Genomic DNA, 21,022 nt, shown 5'->3' with positions numbered 1-21,022 from the left:
GTATGATGAACATTAGGAATGTGCCTTTATCATAACTATCAGTAAGCTTTTGAAATTATAGTTGCTTCAAAAATATGTTACTAATATTTAAATATAATGACACTTCAAAAACATAAAATTCATGAAAGTTATAAAAGCTAACAAAAGTTTAATCATTTCTTCCAATACTTTTTAATATTTTGACATAATCATACTGGGTTTGAATGCATTTTGTTGCCATACTAATGTAACCAGAAGCTCATACCAAAGTTTTTACTACCAGTAAAACAGTATAACAGTATTTAACCATGCACTATCGTTTTTCTTCCATATATATATATATATATATATATATATATATATATATAAAGAACTAATATTTACAAAAGCCAGCAGTAAAACATACTTTAAAACCAGATATGACTTTGATTTCAATACTTGCACCTACAAAATCTTCAAAATCACTCAAAGACATAACACTATGATATTTGCTGTTCCGTTTTTTGAATAAGGTTTAATATAATAGAAAACATTTTGTAATTTTTTTTTTTTTTTACATTAATAAATATTTCTGCCTGACCAATTGTGTGTTGCTTGGTATTCTGTTACTGTGTCAACTGTCATTGTTGCTGAGACATTAATGTACTGATATATTCTCTCTGTCTTTTTCCTTCTGCTTCACCCCATATATATATATATATATATATATATATATATATATATATATATATATATATATATATATATATATATATATGATCTGTCCTCTCTTCATTTGCTCTTCATATACATTTGTCATTTATATAATCATATTGTGTTCAAATTCTGAAATTGTATATCATTGCATCCCTTTAATTTCTAATCTAATTCCTTATTACTTCTTTTAATTGTGTACATTTTCTCTTTGTCCTTTCTCTGTCTTGCTTCTTTTTCCCATTTGCATTCCATTTTATGTCCCCCAATATATATGTTCTTTTTTTTTTATTTGTTCCACCCCTGGTGCACTAGGCCCAGCCTGTCCCTGACGAGCTGGTGGCCAAGTTGCTGGGGAATCAGGCAACGTTCAGTCCTGTGGTGACTGTGGAACCGAGGCGCCGTAAGTTCCACCGGCCCATTGGCCTGCGCATCCCGCTGCCCCCATCCTGGAAGGAGAGCCCACGAGACGCCGGCGAGGGCGACACCACCAGCCTCCGTCTGCTGTGCAGTGTCATCGGTACAACTACACTGTTGTATTGTGGACTCTGGGTACAACCACACTGTTGTAGGGGGGTCCCTGGGTAGAACCACACTGTTGTAGGGGGGTCCCTGGGTACAACCACACTGTTGTAGGGGGGTCCCTGGGTAGAACCACACTGTTGTAGGGGGGTCCCTGGGTAGAACCACACTGTTATAGGGGGTCCCTGGGTAGAACCACACTGTTATAGGGGGGTCCCTGGGTAGAACCACACTGTTATAGGGGGGTCCCTGGGTGGAACCACACTGTTTTAGGAGGGTTCCTGGGTAGAACCACACTGTTGTAGGTGGGTCCCTGGGTAGAACCATACTGTTGTAGGGGGTCCCTGAGTAGAACCACACTGTTGTAGTGGGGTCCCTGGGTGCTGAAAACAGAAGCTCATGTTATATTTTACTTGCAAGGATTTACCTTTTATAATAATGATTCTTTAATATCTTTAAAACTATATAATATTTATGTTGCACTTTGAGATTTTTGACTCAAAATTAGGTCTTTACATAGAATAATTAAATATTTAAGTATTTAATTAATTAAATATTTTAATAAGTATTAAGTATAAATATTATTAATTAGCATGTATAAGTATTTAAAACACTTATAGAGCTTGCATCCCAGATCATAAAGTTAAATAAGTAAAACAACAACTGAGCAAAGGGGTCACGATATAGTGGGATATAGTCCTTCAAGACATCAGGAATATATATCAGGGTTAGTCCATTAAGGACTTGAAACATAAAAAGTAAGACTTCAGAATCAATGTGGGCCTTAACTTTGTAGCCAGAGCAAATTCAATAACACTGGGTTAATATGCTCTTTCTTACTAGGGCTTTCCAATACTAGTACTGATTCTGCATAGCTGAAGCTTAAAGATGGTCTGGCAACCATTCTTATGTGACACTGAAATAATCATTGTGAAGAGTTACACCAAGATCCTTAACTGTAGTTTTTGCTTTAAAGAATAATCATCACCAAAACTTAGATATATCTGTGAAATGACATGCAACTGAAAGCCATCATTACATGAGCACTAGTCTGCTTAATTAAATGCTTGATTTACACTCCATGCTTTCATTTACAACAACAAACACTGTTTAAATTAGAACAGTCTTGTACTGGTAAAGTCTATAATCCATTATGTGTCATACAGAGTTTGTGTAAGCCATCCTCAAACTCTTCATCACTGGTCAGTTTGCATAAGCCATCCTGTAGCTTTTCATCAGAAGTCACTGCTGAGGATTGCTATTAGCAGTATGTTGGACCACTCACAGCTCAGCAGTTACACAGACATGGCAACAGGCACAATTAACTACAATCTGTAACTGTGCAGAGCCAACTATTAGATACACCTGAGGTACAAGATAGCTGTTCCTAGTAAAGTGGCCAGTGACCAAAGATGATAATCTACCAGCACAATCCAGTTACCCAGTAAAATCCAGTTATCCAGTAATCATTATTACTTTCTACTGTGGAAGTTACTATAGATTACTAGAGTTACTAGAGATTATTATTATTATAAAAACCATCTGAAATTTTTAAGACTAGTTGAGTTAACTTCAGGCCCTCTGTATTTTTTAGGTGGTACTGCCCCCGCCCAGTGGGAGGATATAACTGGGACTACCAAACTTATATATGCCAATGACTGTGCCAACTTCACCACCAATGTATCTGCACGGTAAGACAACAAAATTCCTGAAAAGACAATGAACCTTGTAGCATGTCTTTGGAAATCACTGTTGATGATTTTAAGAAGATTTTATTCTCTTTTTTTATCCCGTGGTTTTCTTTTTTTCTCCACAGTTTCTGGCTAGCAGACTGTCCTCGAACTGCAGAAGCTGTTTCCTTCGCCAACCTGCTATACCGTGAGCTGTCCGCGGTGCCCTACATGGCCAAGTTTGTGGTGTTCGCCAAGATGAACGAGGCACGGGAGGGTCGACTTCGCTGCTACTGTATGACCGATGACAAGATGGACAAGACCCTGGAGCAGCATGAGAACTTCACTGAAGTGGCCCGCAGCAGAGATATTGAGGTCAGACAGGAAAAAGGGAGCCTTAATTAAGAAATGGAGAGAATACGACAGATGGTAACCCTTTAGTTTAAAGACCCTACTAAAAGTATTGAATCATTTATATAACACTATAAACATGCATTTATAAAGGCTCCTTAAAGAATTGAATCATCTATATGACTTTATAAACATGACCAATCATTCACTGCCATTATAAATGTGACTGAGCTGTAGTTATTTGTACTTTCTGGTCATGTGTGGCCACTCTCAGGTATTGGAGGGCATGCCATTACACTTGGAGTGCTCCGGGAACTTGGTTCCAATGCGCAAAGCTACCCAGCAGCCCCGCTGTTTCAGCTTCCAGGCTTTCAGAGACAACAGACTTCCTGTCTCAGTAAAGGTACATGCATCCCATTTTGTTTCCATTCACTTACCAAGTTACTTCAACAATGTGCCCTAATCTCTTTATCCTTCATTTCAAGCAGGTACCTTTGACCAATAGGGACTGATATGGCTTTGGCATATGTTTCTCAGGTTATTTTCTTGGCCTTTGCTACATCTCTTTCTACTCTTTCAGGTAAGAGATAGCAGTAAAGACCCATCTGGTTTCTTGTCCTTCTTACGCAAGTCTACCAAGTATGAGGACAGCCAGCAAGTACTCTGCAACCTCAATATTACCATGCCACCATGCATAAAGGTAATAAAAAAGGTTTTATATATCCTACAATTTCTTAATCAAATAATGAGATACATATGCACATATCTTAATTTGAATAGTCCCTTTATTTACCATTATCAGATAATAGGGGGTGATGACAGAAGAAAGACATTAACCCCTTTGGCCCTTAGAGAGAGGTACAGTGCTCTCAATGAACCAGCTATGGGTAAGAACAATCCTGCATATAGCTCTCATGCATGCTTCATGTCCATACCTCATTCTACATTTGCTTGATCCTGCTTTTAAGAAGATTTGAGCTCTAGGATCAGACTACAGAGGGTCTGAGCCAATGATGGTCTGATTTCTGCAGCATCAATGAGCGCCATGGAAAGGACGGAGTTAAAGATGGCTGTAATAGCTGAACAGCTGGGACTGAGTTGGGCTGGTGAGTGAGTGAGCATGTGTGTGCGTGTGAGAGTGTGTGTGTGATTGCTCATCAAGGTATGTCTTGCCAAGACATATCTGGAGGCCCATTACTTCTTTGTACATTAATCACAAAATTGTATAGAAATTGCTTTACTTCAAATGTTTTTTTGTTATCACAACATTTTGTGTAAGTTTGTAAGTTTTATAAAGTGTCTGTAAATCTTCTGTAGAACTGGCTCGAGAACTTCAGTTCAATGTTGATGAAATTAATAAGATCCGTGTGGAGAATCCCAATTCCCTTCTGGAGCAGAGCTCAGCATTGCTTCATGTGTGGGCAACCCGAGAAGGAAAGAAGGCAAAGAGTAAGTGTTCTATCCACTGTGAATAAATGACTTAAGACCCACTATCCAAACAACCTGGCACTGTAAAGATGATTGTAAATGTTACAGAAGAAACATTTTCTGCATTTTCATTTTCAGTTCCTATATTACCATGAAAAACTCATCAGTTGATATGTAATTTATTTAATACAAATGCAGCAAAAATGTTTAATATTTGATAAGATTTTGATTTTACTTAATAATCATTTAAAAACTGTTAAAGAAGTATTAAAAAGCATTATATTCTAATATTCTGGTTTTAACATAGGTGTCTTAAGGTCCTCAGTCCCTACTGTCTTGCTATGCTCTGTTTTTTACGTTCCACTGCTGTAGTGGAGAGCCTGTTTGTGGCTCTGAAGAGCATTGATCGAATGGACATTGTGAACATGCTTGAGGGACAACAGGCAGGTCAACAGGGGAACCGGGAACACGAAACATCTAGACGCCGCCACAATGACCGAGACCACCTTTCTACTGGCATGATGAATGGTAAGAGATGCTTCAGACCATTGTTCCTCTGTGACCCCCCTTCCCTGTCCTAAGATACCCTTCCTCCCTGTCCCATGTGAGCCCCCACCCCAACCCTGAACGCCAGACTTCCCCTCTCCTCTAGCTAACAGCCACTCCCGTGTTATTTGTTCCAACTGCTCATGTCCGAGAACTTGGCTGAGAATTCCACCTAATTGATTCAACTGTCACCAGGACCAGAACTGAGGAGATCCCTACAGTCTGCTGCCATCTTTTATCTGAGTAATATTAATCAGCATTTCTGTAGATAACATGATGTATGTAAGACTTTATGTTCAGGTTGATTTGTCACATAAACAAAAGTATGAAAGCTGCTCAAAGGTGCTCCACTCCCAATAATTACATGAGGTGGGTTTTATTAACATAGTAATAATGCTAATATTTTTGTTTATATTAAAATTAAGTAAAAGTTATCTCTTGCTACCAACATAATAGTTACAGTAATAAAAAGATCATCGTGATTTGTAAATGACTGGCACATGTTTGGATGAATGAATTGTGAAACGTGTAGAGACCATTGCATTGAATTACCTGCCCCTTGTTAGTGGATTTAGGGGCCACTGGTAAGCCGATACCAGATGAAACATGTTTGCAAGCTGGCGTGTTAAGTTGCAAAGGCTCAGGGAAAGAAAGGGGACAAACCGATGTGGTGCACTAAAGGTTAGAAAAAAATAGCTTGTGTTTAACCAAGGATGATACAGGCAGTCAGAGCAGCTGAAGGAGAATGATTGAAATATGGGCTGCATGCTTGGTGTGTGTGAGGACTCTGGCAGTTTAATTTTGAGTAAGTTGAAGTTTTTGCCAGATACACCAATATACCTTTTTTATACCAATAAAAAAGGAAATGCAGTAATATAAATGTTAAAGACCACATCAGGACTTCAGCATCTTTCAGTTTGTTAGACAAATCTATGTTATGGTTCATCTGTACAATTACAGACTGTATTTCCACCCCCACCCCCCCACCCCCCCCACCCCCCCACCCCCCCAAAAAACAGAAAAAAAAAAACAGTCAACTATAATCTTATGGTCAGAAAATGGCAATGTAGAAGGGCTAGAGAATGGTTAGACAACAATAAAATATGCCTTCTAATGACTGTAATGAACAAAGGGGAGGAGAAGGAAAAAGATAACCCAGATCTCAGATCTGAGCTGAGCTGAGGTGTTAAAAAAAGTAATTTAAGGTAATGTTGAAACAGGGAGGTGTAACATCCATTCATCGTCATGTAAAACCAGTGAATCATTACTTAAATATCTGTTTCATACTCAAACTTCAACATCACACTGTAATAGCAGTCACAAAGCAAATGATTTTTGAAACAGTGGAGAGAGAGGTTGCAAGTGCAGAGAAGCTTGATTAGCGCTTTTCCCGACGCAATCAAGAATACAGGCAGATAGGGTTATTAACAGGGACATATCCATAATTACAAACATGGAAGCAAGCAAAAAGCCGAAGTCAAAATAACAAAACCACCAAAGCGTTTCACCTTAAGAAACTCAAAAACTAGGGAAAAGGTTCAGAAACTAGTGTAACATCAGCAAGACTTCACCAAACAAGTGAAAATATAGCAGGGCATTCAACTGAAAGAGCTCAGTTGCAGGTGATAAGAGATGCGAGCATAGACAGACAGTAAGGACCAATCAGAAAATGAGGAACCAGTGTAACGTCTTCTAGGGGGGAAATTTCTACAGAGAACTGATACTTTGAGTGAAGAAAAAAGTTTAAAGTTACTTTTAGTTTTCTGAAGATTGGTTTTAGTTCTTCTAATGATTTCTGTGGACCAAACAAATTAAATATTAGTTTAAGTGAACTCATCTGGCCATTTCATAAATAACTTGGTAGAAAATACAAAAACAAGGTAAAAACAAACAAACAATGGAAAGCATTTGAACTCCGTGTTACCTATTATGGAAAATTAGCTTTTAACCTTTACACATTTATATTAGTAGTATATATTACAGTATTAATATTAGTACACATCTTACACATAGCAAAAAAAAATCCTACACACCAGTTTTCCAAATCATAAAATGAACCAATGGTACAGAAACAGCATAGCAGCTCCAAGCAGCATAAGACAGTTTTATGGGACTTTACTCCCTCAGTCAAACTGAATTTACCCTATCAGAGTAAATTACATTATTTTCAGATGGGCACATGTACCCAAAAACATACTTATTTCCTAATAGGACATGTAGAGTGGCCCCTGCTGGAAGCACATGAAAGATTCGCACAATAAATAACAAGTTTGCTCTAAGATCCAGATAGACAAGAATCTAAGGGCAGTTAATGGTGTACTGTCCATCTAGGCAGAGTGCCATCGTCTTCCATTTAACCTCTCTCTTTGTGTTCTCTGGACATGTCATCTGCAGCCCAGCCTTTTCCTCCTCCTCCACACCTCTACGACCTTTGACCTCATACAGACATCATGTTGACCTCTGGCCCTCATCTCTTTTATCTTTAGACCTGTTGAACCTGCATTTTTACCACTTCTTTTTTCCCTCCCACAAAAATACATCACCTTTCTTACCAGTCTTCTCTGTGATCAAAATTCCCTCCTCACTAGCTGTGTACACAGCGCCCCCTGCAGGAGGGAGGTGTTTCTGACTTACCATGTTTCCTTCTGTCTCTGTCTCCTGTTCCGCTCTTTCTGTCTTCTTTCTCCTGTCATCTCTCCTCTCCCTATTCTGTCTCTTTCTCATACAACCCCCTTATCTTCCTGTCTTCCTCCCCTGATGCCTGTCTGCATGCACTCGAGGCCCAATGATGTTATGACTTCCTTTTACCATAGAATGTGCATGGAGTATCAGAGACACTCAACTTTTTAGTATCATTTTGCTTGAAGGGCTTAAATATGGTGACATATTTGCTGCATTCATACAATATCTTGATCATGTTACTTTTGAAATGCTTGTGAGAACAGTGTACCTTTTTTTTAATGGTCCAACGTCCTAGCAGCATTGCTATGTCTAGACTATGGAGACAAAGCAACAGACATATGGGTGACTGTTTGGCAAAATCCACATCGAAATGCCCTTCAAATAAACTGCAGTTTTGCATGCTGTATGTGTTGCATGTGGGGCTGAATTGTGCTTGCCCAGCATGGCATATAGTGTAATAATGTAAAGTCTTACCATAGCTGCAGTTACTCTATTAGGATGACAAAGGTGTTGTTTTGGCCACTGTACTATCACCCCAAGGTACATGTTGTAAAAGTCCTTTGCTTCATGTCAGACCTTTACCTGTGATTAGTGCTCCACAAGTTACAATGTCTATGTGTCTTTATAAGCATTTTGATTTAATTTTAGTTTTGATTTTTTTCATAACTACTGCATTACCAAATAGTTTTTGTGGTACTAAGTGTCTGTTCTATATGTGTGTATATATCTGTGCTCTGCATCAATCATTGTTTGTCTGTGACCCTCTTTAACAGTTTTCCATGTAACTTTGGAATAATTTTTGGTTCTTTGTGTGTCTGTGTCTTCCTATGTTTGTGTCTATTTGCATGGCTATATTTCATGTTTATAAATGTGGCAAGTAGTGTGAAATATAGACATAGAGGCTGATACAAACATAGGAACGTACACACACAAAGTACTAAAACTTCACGTGTTGTGTTTATGTATATATATATATATATATATATGTGTGTGTGTGTGTGTGTGTGAATAGACATTCATATGTACCTATGTTTTTGTTGTTACACACATGGAAACATTTATAATCAAATAAATGGTGCAACAAACCTCAACCTAACCACAAATCTACACTCAGAATATAGTCTGAACTTTAAGCCAGAGATAATAAAACACAAATGTGTAACCTCCGCCCCTTTATAATAAATACTTTTTACGAGTTTTTAAAAATGTGACTAGCTGGTGTCACTAGAATGCCCTGCACACAGTATATTCCTAGCTAGTGGCAAATGTGTGTTATACCCCTGGCTAGTTTTTTTAGTACACAGCGACACACAACACACCCTGATACCTCCATATACAAAAGGCTTTCCCAGAACGCATAAACATGTTAGACATGCATGCACACAGTGACTAAATTACTGCATTCACTAACTCATGAACACCCTTTAAACATGCTTGACCCTTACCTACCCTTACTCTCACAGCCTGATTTTCTTTCTTGTTTCCTTTAATGGCACTTGGCCCTTCAATTGTTATTAACAACATTTCTGGGTGAATTATTGTTTCAATTGCATAGAAAGAACTGGAAGCATGTTGCTCTTTTAAAATTCTTTATATTGATATCTTTATATTGAAGTAGGTCAATAGCACAAATATCATAAAAAATATTTAACAATTTTATATATAATGTTAAATACCTTTAAATAATTTCTATCATTGCAAACAAGGGATTTACTTAAGAGAAAATGAATTATGTACTATTTTGGCTAAAAAATAAACTAAACAGTAGATTTTAAAAATGTTTAATGTTAAAGTATTCCTAGGAATACAATATAAATCTGATGTAATTTGCACCACATTATGTAAAAAATTACATTTAACTATACAACACGTGTTGTCACAAAACAGCTTTACAAATGTTTGGATCCAGATCCCTAATGAGTAAGCCAGTGGTGACAGTGGCAGGGAAAAACTCCCTGTGTGGAATTAAGGAAGAAATCTCGAGAGGTCCAAGAGGAAGGGAATCCATTCTCTCTGAGTGTCCAATCTTAACACTCCATGCTATACTTCTATACCACATTATATATAGTTACATTACAGACATCCTACCATGAATTTAGAAATCTTTTATCATTCCTGAAATTCTAATTCAAGGTTAAACATTATTAAGAGTTTTTTAATATTTCAACAAATTACTTTTTTAATGAATCAGTGTATTACATTGACATACTATGGTTTTCAGTCTATGATATAACAGTGCTATCATATCATGTAGTAGTTCCTTGAAAAGGAAGGAGGCCAAGCATGTCAGTTGAGTCCATCTTCTATTGGCTGGAGTGCTCTTGCATTTTCAAAAAAAAACATTTACTGAGCTTGTGCTAAGTGCTCTTACAATAGACCATAATGCAGAATTATAACAACTGTGCTTGGACATGAAGCTATGTGAGGCAGTGTATACTTCAGTTGAACTCACATTCCAGGGCCATGTGGCAGATGGAGCCTTTTAGTGTGTATTGGACAGCCTTATCAGGGCAATAAAACAGGTCAGGGATATGGACTGGTTGAAAAGGACCATTGCTTTTTGTCAGGATAACAATTTCATGATAACAGCTTCACACAATACACAAACTGCCCACTTCTGCACTTGTCTACCTGATTCAAGAAAAGCATCACCAATCTTTCATTATATTGCATGTGCTGACTAACCAGTTTTAACAGGTGGGGATTAGGAGTATTTTGGAGCTTTGTATCCTGAAAACATTAGCGTAATAGAAGTGTTGTATCGGCCAGACAACAGCCTGCATTTGTTATTATAAAACAAATAAACTGTAGATAAAGGCCAGTGCTATGCTGTGCAGCTATATTCTCCCACAACCACATTCTCGTTTGCTAATTTGATCAAATAAAAAAAACATTAATATGAGATTCTCATTTTTATGTGTACAGTCATGTTCATTTACACAAATAATAAAATGCACATATAAATATGTTAACATTTTATTATGTTAACATTTTATTGTGTATTGTTTTCATTATTATAAATTGTAGATGTATATGTAAATGTAAATTGTGATATTTTACAAAAACCAGTGTCATATCCAAGTATGCATACATGCAAATAACAGGAACAGAGAGCAGTTTGCCTATCCTCCATCTAAAAGGAATGTGTTAGTAAATAATATCATGAATTTAATGTTAAATGCCAACAGTTTTTTTCTGAAGAAGTGGATGTGTTTTTCTTTTAGTTATGTTGGACCTTTGTTGGATTTTGGGATGCTGCATGGTTTTCTCACTAAACTGGTGACTTCTTTGGGTTATCCATGGGAGTTGGAGCAGCTTTGCTTTCAGCAGAAAGAGTGAAGTAGCCTACAAATGCAGGAAAGCTTGTATGCATGCTCTTTCCAAATGACAGCATGAGAGCATATGCATGTGTGCGTGTGAGTGGGCGGTGAGTCCCAAACACACAAGGCCTGTAGGGTTGTCTTTGCTTCCTGATTGGTAACAGATGAGAGTTATCCTTCTTTCCCTTTCTCTGGTGGCAGTGTGTTCCTCTATCAGTAAGTGCCAGTATTGGGGGCAGCATTGATGATTGTGTATTAGGTTGAGTACTTGCTGCTGCCCCACTGCCTGCACTCCTGCTGCTGACTGCTCTGGCTTGCAAGAACCTCCCCCATCTTTTCCTTCTCTCCTGCGACCCCAGGTCATCCTTGCCTTTCCTTCCCCCACCCCACCCCACCCCCCAACGCTTACCCTGGTCTGGAGCACATCCCTCCCAGGGTGGTAAGGATGGGGCGGGGCGGGGTGGCGCCGCAGGGGGGCCTGTGTCAGTGTGCCTCTCTCTGTGTCACTCCAGGTTATGGGCTGGTGGCACAGGAGCAGCTGCTCTCGCCCACCTCCCTGCAGCACAGCCCCCCCTCGCCGCTGGGCCAAGAGCCCTACTGGCAGGAAGTGTCAAGCATGGAGTGTGCGCCCATCGCCACTACAGAGGAAGACACACTCATGGAGATGTCTGAGGTGCAGGTGTGGCCCTCAGGCAAGAGCCCCTCGCTGGTGGCAGTGGAGGACTCCTCCCTAGAGTGCAGCAACACTGAAGACTCTGAAGGGCAGTTCTACGGGAGCCTAGGGAGGCCAGGAAGCCTAACCCCAGGTGGAACACAGGTGACCAGGGAGCTGAGTGGCTCCGTTGAGCTGCTAGAGGACCAATCCATTGGGGCTGATTCAGAGAACAGCGCCGCCACCCCTGACATGAGCAAAGGGGTCAACATCAATGGCCTAGACAGAGGTCAAGGGTCGGAGATGGACAAGAAAGGAGAGGCCACTGCTGACACAGGCAGTGGCCCCAAAGGAGCCGATGGGGGGCTGGGAGGAGGCAATGAAGGAGGAGATAGAGGAGGAGATGGTGCAGGCTTAGAGGAAGGCTTGTCTCTTGTTGCAGGGCAGCAGAGGATTTACTCTCGAATGAGTGAGTCATCAGGATTTAGCCGTGTGGCTGATCACAATGGCGAAAGGTGAGTTTGTTTTTCTGAGGATTTATTGTTTTTGTTTTTTTCTTTTTTGTTTATTTTGTTTCGAAAGTTCACTTTAGAGAGTCAGAGTCAGAAGATAAGCAGCAATTCATGGCTTGTGTTAATAAATGAGGTTACATCATTTTGGGCTACTATCCCCCTTCTGGACACATTGAATTTTGAAATATGTCAATTTTGAGTAAATATAGCAAAAGTAACAATTCTATACTGCAAACATTTCTCATAGCACAATTGCTTTTCACAAAAGAGGTTTTTTTTTGGAGGGGGGGGGGGGTTTGTTTAAAATTAGATTATCCAAAAGATTCTGCAAAAACTCTTCTACTACTAATTTCTTCTTTCTTCCCTCAGGTTGAGTGGTGGTTCTTTCCTGTCCTACCTCCAGGACCAGTCTGGCCCTGGTTGGCATGCTCCAGATCCCACACAGAACTGGATAGGATCTCCACAGTCGCCCAGTCCCAGACAGGCCATGGAGTCCATGATGTCTTCAGTGAGGGCAGCAGTGGATGGAGATTTGTGCCGGTCCCATCTGTCCCAGGAACCCTTGCTCCAGCCAGTGCGAGACATGGGACACTCTGAATTCCTGCGGGGGCATTTCCGAGGAACGCAGCCTTTCGAGAAAGGACTGGGCTTCCCCCACAGAGTGCCTGAACTTCCAGGATGGGAAGACATGCATCTCAGACGACAAGTAAGTGCCAGCAGAGTTGGTTTGGAAGAGATCAATACTAGGGCTCACTCAGTATATTTTTGTTCAGGCCTTCATTTTTAGACTGTGACACATCCATTTCATGATGCAGTTCATCAGTAGACAGGTGATTGATTGCCTTTACTTTGTGGGAGATGGGTTTGTGCTACATTACTAGAGGTCCAGAAATAGATTTTTTTCAATACACCATGAAGTACCAGAACTTTTGGAACCCTTTGTCTATAAAACTGAAGCTGCACTGTTTGGCCACTGGTCCAATACCAACCTTCTTTTGTTTTTGGTACCTACTCAAGACTGGCACCAACAGCACCTAATTGTACTCCATTGTCAAGCTAGCAGCAGTGCTGATTGGTTTAGTATACTATGTCACACAGCCTGCAGTAACATATAATCGCATATAAAAATGAACTTTTATTAGGTAAACGTTTTTTGTTTATATATAATGCAATAGAAGTGTTATTTAAAACAGAATTGATTATTAGCACATTTAAAAGCTAACTGATATCAAGGCCTACAGTGTTTAACCTTGGTATGCAACATTAGATGATTAGTTTAACTAGTTTAACTGTTGTGATTACTGGCATCACTATGACTATTCTAGCTGTTGTAAAATGAACTACTACTAGAGCCCAAATTTCCACTGGGTTCTTTTTAGGCCAGTTCTTGATTTTAAATGTGTTATGGAAAAATATTCAAAGTACATCATTCAGAAAATAACAAAGGACACTGTTCTGTTGTTCATTTATTTTGAACCACTGGCATTAGTCTTTTTTCATTACTCAGAACTGGCTAATACTAAAGACTTTGTGCAAACTTACTGAGACCAATTAATATTAGTTGTTGTGAATAGGAAGACTGAAAGGCTCAAGGCAGGCTGAAATGAAATTACATTACTCTTTTACTAAAGAGTTGATATCCGAAGACATTTATCTTCTTTTGTAAAGGTGTACAGTAAGTCAGACATGCATGAATGTAGTTCATCACCACACACACGCACACACACACACACACACACACACACACACACACACACACACACACACACACACACACACACACACACAAACTAACACACTCAGAGCCCAAGAAGGACACAGCTAGTAGGTGCCAGATATAGCTCCTGGCCCACTCCCTCTCACACTAACACTCACTATGGCTGCTGCTGCTCTTTTTGCAATTGGGGGAGGGATTCTGTAGGTTATATTTGGTGAGAATGTATGAACATTAAGGTCAATGCTTACAATGGTCTGTTTAGCTAGCTGAGAATGGTCAGTTCTCTTACTATCCCATGTGATACTTGAAGCCAAAGAGTGTACTGAACAGGGTGATAAATAACTTGCATGGCAAAAAATAAACTGAATTGGATTGTTTCTCATTAGTACAGTCCTCGGATAAAACAGAGATCGGAAACAGAGGTTTAATATTCACATTTATTTCTGCTTGGATGTCTTCCAATGGTTTCACAGAGGTGTCCAGCCAAAGGTATTTAAAGCATGCAGATCACATGTGCAATAGGAGACAGGGTGTTTTTGGAAGCAGCCATAGAAAGAGTGGAGAGGGAGGAGTGAGAGAGAGAGAGGACACTGAAACCAATGTGTTTGGTGACATTTGGTCAGCCCCTTCCCACATCCAGCTGACTGGTGTCAGAAAAAAAGGGAGGACCTTTATGTGACCGGGAGGGAGAGAGAGAATGGGTTCGGACCACAGTCTATTCCTGCTCTTCTGATGAGGTCTGGCATGAGGAAACAGAAAGCTTGACTAACCAGCGCAGTGTCTCTGAGCAGCCTGAGAAGCTGCACTAAACCAGTGCAACTTAAGGAACTGCATGTGTGCATGAACACGTGAAGGCAGACAGGGAGTCCTGCCGAGACACCATGTGGGCTCTGCTCACAGAGCTGCTCTTCAGCTTCGTGGTGCTGGCCTTCCTGGTGATCAGCTGCCAGAACGTGCTGCACATTGCAAGTGGCTCTGTGCGCTCCGTGCTGACGTACATCCATGCTCAGCTGGACCGAGAGCTGGGGGAGGACGAGAGCGTGGCAGATGAGGAGGAAAATGTTACCACGCGTGTGGTGCGGCGCAGGGTTATTCTGAAGGTACCGTTTTTGGAGCGTCGGGAGGGGGAGAGAGACGAGAACTGGCAAGGGAGAGAATAGCACAAGCACCTGGGTTCTTTAAAGGAATAGTTCATCTCAAAACGTTAACTTGCTAATGCAGTTCTCATCAGCAGTGCTGGGACTTATGATTAGGGCTCATTGTTAAAGTTTGTATGTAGGTCAAAAGTAACTGTAAAGGTACCTCTGTATTCAAAAGGTGTGACTCCATTTCTATGGTATGTTTCTCTGAGTTAGTGGCTGCACACGTCCATTTCTTTTTGCCGCACCATTTTCTCTGTGCTTCACTTGCAATGGCTGGCAGTTGGTGCTCATATATAGTAGTGAAGCCACTGATGATTTTAGGAGTCTATTTTAAAAACATTTAAATTCCAAACTCCTCACTACTTGCTGAGTCCTGTCATTTCTTTTCTTCTCAGCCATTTATGGCTATAGTATCTATACATAGTCACAATTCTTTTTCAAAATATTCTTTTATTAACTTTCCTAGAGCTGTTGCATCCAGATTTTTACAGTTTTGTAATTGGCCATTCATTTGGGCAGTGTTGAGCCATGTGATGTGTTTTTCTGCATGTGAAATATTTTCAGAGGACTCGGAATGATAATCCGGACCATTATTCAGAAAGTTATATTGTAATTATCAGGTAACCACTCTCACATGGACCAGCAGGTAAAATGAGATTTGCAGGTACAAATATGTGAGAGATAAATATTTTTGAACATTGTGGAGTCTGCATTGTTTTGATATGAAGTGTTTGTAGTATTTGACAGTTATATTGTGTTTATCCTGGGGAAGATCATAACCCTTCTGTTCAGGCAAGTGTAGCTCTCGCTACATACACTCCTTGAACTCAAATATCAGTATAGTTTATTTTCTCTGTTCTGACATGCTTCCAAAAGCCTATTCATTCCTTCAGGCTCTTCACACTGCCATTATACTCTCATATATTACGTAGGGTGATGAGGCCGAGGACCTTCCTGGAGAGCAAGTGAGAGAGGAGCAGTTTACAGATGAGCATGGCAACATCGTCACCAAGAAGGTCAGCTTTCCCATGCTTTCTACTGCTTGTCTGCCTGCAGCAAAGTCACCCCATTACCTAATGGAATGACTACTCTTGGACTCAGGAAAAATGATTATTACAGCAATAATCATTTTGTTCACAGGCACCCTATTTGTTTGTTGCTAATGGGGTGACATGGCATCCAAAAGCAAAGTAGATGTGCATCAGATGTCAGATACCTCACCATAAAAAGCAAAACATCTTGCATTAAATGCAGTAGTGGCCTTGCAACATATTGACTGGTTGCTGGGACTATCTGTCATGTGTCTATTGTTTTGCTGCATTCACCTCTTGCTCTTTGCAACTACTTGTTCAGGCAAATATTGCAAGGATTGCAAAGACAGTCGTAAGGCTATGCTATGCAGCAGAGTTGTCAATCTCCAGTTAATTATTTTTGACAGCCCTATAGTTTCTACTTCCATTTACCTACACCACATAATCTTCAGCTATCTCAGGAAAGCAAGCGAGAGACAGTGGAGAATGAGAAAGAGATGAAGAAGACTTTGGGCCTGATTTAAATGATGTATGGAAGCTGGTAAAAGATTATGTGAAGGCAGGTCCCTTGTTAGAGACCCCACATCCTCTTGCCTACCCTTCCACCAGCTCTCACATTAGTCTGTTTTGGTCTCATTTCTTTCTTCACCCCATTTCTTCTCTTTGCTTACATGAAACTTCTCACTCGACATTTTGGCAAACACAGTTTGGTGCTCTGCGAAATTAAGCTTCACCTTTGCCTCATTATTTTGTTTCGCCTCTTATCCTGCTCATTTGTTTCCTTAATCATCCATTCCTTTTATTTGCTCCCTCCATGTCCACTCTGTCTCCGTCTGCGCATTTGGCAGTATAGATTGTGCGGAAAGTGGTTCGAAGAGGGAAGGGAGAGGAGGGGGGTCAGGAGCTCATTATAGAGGGACTGCCCCATGAAGTGGATGTGCTGGACTTGGATGCCGAACAGTTCATGAGCTACGCCGTCTTGGGCCGAGAGAATAAGGTGGGCCTCTGAGCACGCCTGGATCTGAGCTGGCCAGTGTGGACTGTGCTTGGTTGATTTGTGCTACAAGTTGGGTAGTGTTTTCAGTACATATATTGGATGTGTTTAAAAGTAGTGCATTGAATCTAGACTTTTTTTGTTTTGTTTTCATTTGAAAGAAGATTTACGAATACTTATTCCAAGAGTCAGCAATGGAATTTATAGCAATGGAATGTCCAAACATGGACTGGCAATGGGTTCCTTTTCATGCTGTTTGTAATATGTCCACTGACCAGGTGTGCCATGATATATATCATCTACCAAGATATTTATTAACGTAAGATGCAAACTAAAGTGTGTAGTGCAAATTATAATTAAAGGCTGATCTGGCATATATTCGTAACATTAAAAATTTTGGTATTTCCATGTTGTTTCTTTGGTGGTAAAAGCATGTTAATGATCAACAACCCTGACTTTTTCACCTTTACTCAGGTATTAATTATATATATATATATATATATATATATATATATATATATATATATATATATACATATACACACACACACACACACGCACACACACACACACACACACACACACACACACACACACACCAACATCGTACATAATTCTTATACTATGAAATTGTGCTTATGAAGGAAATAGGAACAAGTGACAGAAAACAAAACATTGAGCCTTAGGACACAAGAAAAAAATGAATCATACATATCAACATACTTATTAACAGCTAAAGCATAACAATCATTTATTAACTGCTCCAAACAGTAAAAATGAAGCTCTTTTAAGGGTTTCTACCTCTCAGGTCCCTAACAAAGCATTGAAGTAGTTTTGTCTTTGAGTTTTCTCTTCCCAACCTCCTGTAGTGCATCATGGTTATTTTTTTCTCCAGCATGCACTTGGTTTTCTTTTTTATCACCTCATTTTCATTATGTCCCAAAAGGAGGAACCAATCACAGCCAGGGAGCTTAGCAAGAATTTTACAACAATAGGAGCTAATTGATCAACATATAGAACTCATAGAATGTAATATTGTAATATATGTAGTAATCAGTAATTCAGTATATCAAAGTGAAGCAAATGTTTATTATACTCAGAACTGTCACCATTTAAAAACAGTGCCTTAGAGGCTTCTATGGCTTCTGCTTTTCTGCTATATTGTGAGTCCCTGGCAAATTATAGATATTGAAGTGGTTTTAATAACATGTCTAAGTCTGACATTTCTGGTTCCTCTTTGTGGGTGTTTATTTGGTCTTTTTTCTCTTATTTGGTCCCTTTTTAAAACCCTTGATAAAGGTTGTGTCCTTGGTTGTGATGTTTCCCTGTATGCATTCTACTCCATTAAAATTCTGTTTGCTCTAAATGTTGAATGTGGTTGTCCTTCTGCGTGCAGTACCGCTAATTTATCTGTAGACATTTCTGATGTTACTCCTCTTTGGTCTCTTTCTGATTTATTTTTCATTTCTTCTTCCTCCTCTGCCTATATCTGGACTGAAATTATCCACCTTTCTTTTATGTCTCTCCATCTCTCTCTCTCTCTCTCTCTCTCTCTCTCTCTCTCTCTCTCTCTCTCTTCTGTGCCACCGCCACCATGACTATTTGATAATACCCCCATCTTTATTGTCTGATTATATCACTTTTTGCTGAGTCTCACTTTCATTTTCCTGACACCTCTCTCTCTCTCCCTCTTCCCACATCTCATCCTTCATCCCCTCTCTGCCCTGTGTTCATCTTCGACCCCTCCCCCACCCCCGGTTGTCTCATTTGATGTTCCTGTGCTCTCCTCCTCTGCTAAATCCCCTCCCAACACTACCGTTGCCCTCTCCACACTCTTCACCACTGTAGTCAGAGGTTGTAGATGTGAAGAAGGCTGGGGCTCAGATAGTGAAATGTGCCACCCTTCGGAGAGTAAAGCAGTGAGCAGAGAGCTCGAGGCAACCCTCCAGGTACTGGCCATAGTCACACTTCACACTCATATAAAACCTCCAACCTTACATGTGAAAGAGCCATTCCAACAGGCTGGGCACATATGCTTTTGATGGTATTTGTGTTGTGCTATCAAATGTTTGCTCTATACAAACAAGTTGGCAGAGTATTATGTACTGAATATTAATATCTCTATAAAGGTTAGTGAGGATCGCTTGATAGCTGGACAAATCTTCATCTGGTCAAAGGTCAAATAAGATTCTTTCCAATGCACATTATATATTCTTGTCATTCTTAACAATGACAAATAGAAATGACCACTTTTGAAATTACATGTAGTCTTTCTTTTGAACGTTATTGGTAGTGCTATTTATACATTAGATATAATCTGAATTCAAACCTGATGAAATACTATCTACCTCCATGGCCAAATCTTGACACAAGTCTCAGTAGTCTGATAAGTACGGGGATTGATTAATACAACACATTCTCATTAAGGCCCACAGTAGGATGTGTAAAGATCTTTTTGGAAGTACATTTTTCAAATGTGCATTTTCCTATAGCTCATTTTCCTACAATGTTAAAAATTGGTGGTAGATTTGATGCTGGAAATGCATAATTCAGGATTTGAAAGAAGATAATCTTTTTCCTTCAATACTGTACATATCATTTTGTGTAGACTATTGTTTTGGCGGTTGTTTTTAAGAAGCACTTAACATTTTTTGGTCATTGCTTTAAATGAAACGAGTCTTGAACATTGTTGACTGTCATGCCTCATCTGCATGTTGTGTTATCTCTTTACTGCAGGATTCGTCTCTTATACCCAAAACTTCTCTCATAGACATATGATGGCAGCAAGCACCGAATAAATGGAAACCTGAGAGCAGAAATCAACCTGTGGACACCAGTACCAAAAGATGGCTTTTATGACTTCATTCTTTTTCAAACAAACCTAAAATCAGAACTAGGCTAGAGGCATGATTTCATATAAAATGAAAACCAAAAATATATATATATATATATATATATATATATATATATATATATATATATATATATATATATATATATGTGTGTGTGTGTGTGTGTGTGTGTGTATATATATATATGTGTATATATATATATATATATATATATATATATATATATATATATATATATATATATATATATATATATATATAAAAAAAGCAAGCATCCGAAAAGTGCTTCCTGTAATCTCTGTATCAGCATGTGAGACTGCTGTCGCATGGCCTGCCTTTACTTACACCACAGACAGCAAAAGATTATGGGATTATAGGATTCCTGAGGTGTGAAAAGAGATGAGAGTAACCCAAACAGAAATATGGGGGCTAAAAACCAAGGTCATAGCTCAGCATATTGTATTGCAGAAAGACCATGGTTCAAAAATGATATGCAAAAACTAGCACACACATAGACAAATCAAATAACAGTTTTCCCTCCAACTCCTACAAATTTGAGTCTTCCAAAATTCATCTTAGTTAATTCTAATGTTAACACTGAACTTCTGAATGCTATCTTACTTGGAAATTTCTAGCACTGGTATTGTACATAATGCACTCAAATACTACATTAATGTGTGTTATGTCTGTGTCTGTGTGATTTACGTTACAGTTTTTAAAAAAAGAAGAAAAAAACGAAACCTATGCGACAACGATGCTGCTGATATCCCGATACCGTCTCTATCCATGTTCTTGTTTGGTTCAATGCAATAGACAGTGTGTATATTGTCAGTATTAATATAGGTTATCTGAGACAGATTTGGGAATGAGGTTCTTTCTGCCTGTATGTTTTTAAATATCCATGTAATGTCCATGAGGTTTTATGTTGGTG

The 21,022-nt window shown here is 39.3% G+C and overlaps 1 protein-coding gene across 24 annotated transcripts in view; it reads left to right on the top strand.

Moving 5' to 3' along the window:
- ank1a (ankyrin 1, erythrocytic a) overlaps positions 1–20,189 on the top strand; it is a 121,095-nt gene extending 100,906 nt beyond the window's left edge. For 9 of the 24 annotated variants that reach the window (XM_027016862.3, XM_081713875.1, XM_081713861.1 and 6 more), the window contains 15 exons: positions 988–1,192; positions 2,789–2,885; positions 3,011–3,239; positions 3,490–3,618; positions 3,796–3,915; positions 4,018–4,102; positions 4,247–4,321; positions 4,533–4,664; positions 5,016–5,171; positions 11,704–12,358; positions 12,725–13,061; positions 16,147–16,230; positions 17,099–17,242; positions 19,088–19,188; positions 19,976–20,189. In XM_027016862.3, the coding sequence (XP_026872663.2) occupies positions 988–1,192; positions 2,789–2,885; positions 3,011–3,239; positions 3,490–3,618; positions 3,796–3,915; positions 4,018–4,102; positions 4,247–4,321; positions 4,533–4,664; positions 5,016–5,171; positions 11,704–12,358; positions 12,725–13,061; positions 16,147–16,230; positions 17,099–17,242; positions 19,088–19,162 (2,523 nt within the window). In that variant the 3' untranslated portion in view covers positions 19,163–19,188; positions 19,976–20,189. Of the gene's footprint in view, positions 1–987; positions 1,193–2,788; positions 2,886–3,010; positions 3,240–3,489; positions 3,619–3,795; positions 3,916–4,017; positions 4,103–4,246; positions 4,322–4,532; positions 4,665–5,015; positions 5,172–5,295; positions 7,964–11,703; positions 12,359–12,724; positions 13,062–13,119; positions 15,173–16,146; positions 16,231–17,093; positions 18,606–19,087; positions 19,189–19,975 lie in introns of those variants that run through there. The other 15 variants (XM_081713889.1, XM_027016866.3, XR_014123533.1 and 12 more) reach the window with 15 other exon arrangements.
- Positions 20,190–21,022: the final 833 nt, after the last annotated feature.

Source organism: Electrophorus electricus, chromosome 1, assembly GCF_041902795.1.
Source record: "Electrophorus electricus isolate QZ-2024a chromosome 1, ASM4190279v1, whole genome shotgun sequence".
NCBI lineage: Eukaryota > Metazoa > Chordata > Actinopteri > Gymnotiformes > Gymnotidae > Electrophorus > Electrophorus electricus.
Note: the sequence above shows the minus strand (reverse complement) of the source record. Positions and strands in the feature narration are given on the sequence as shown.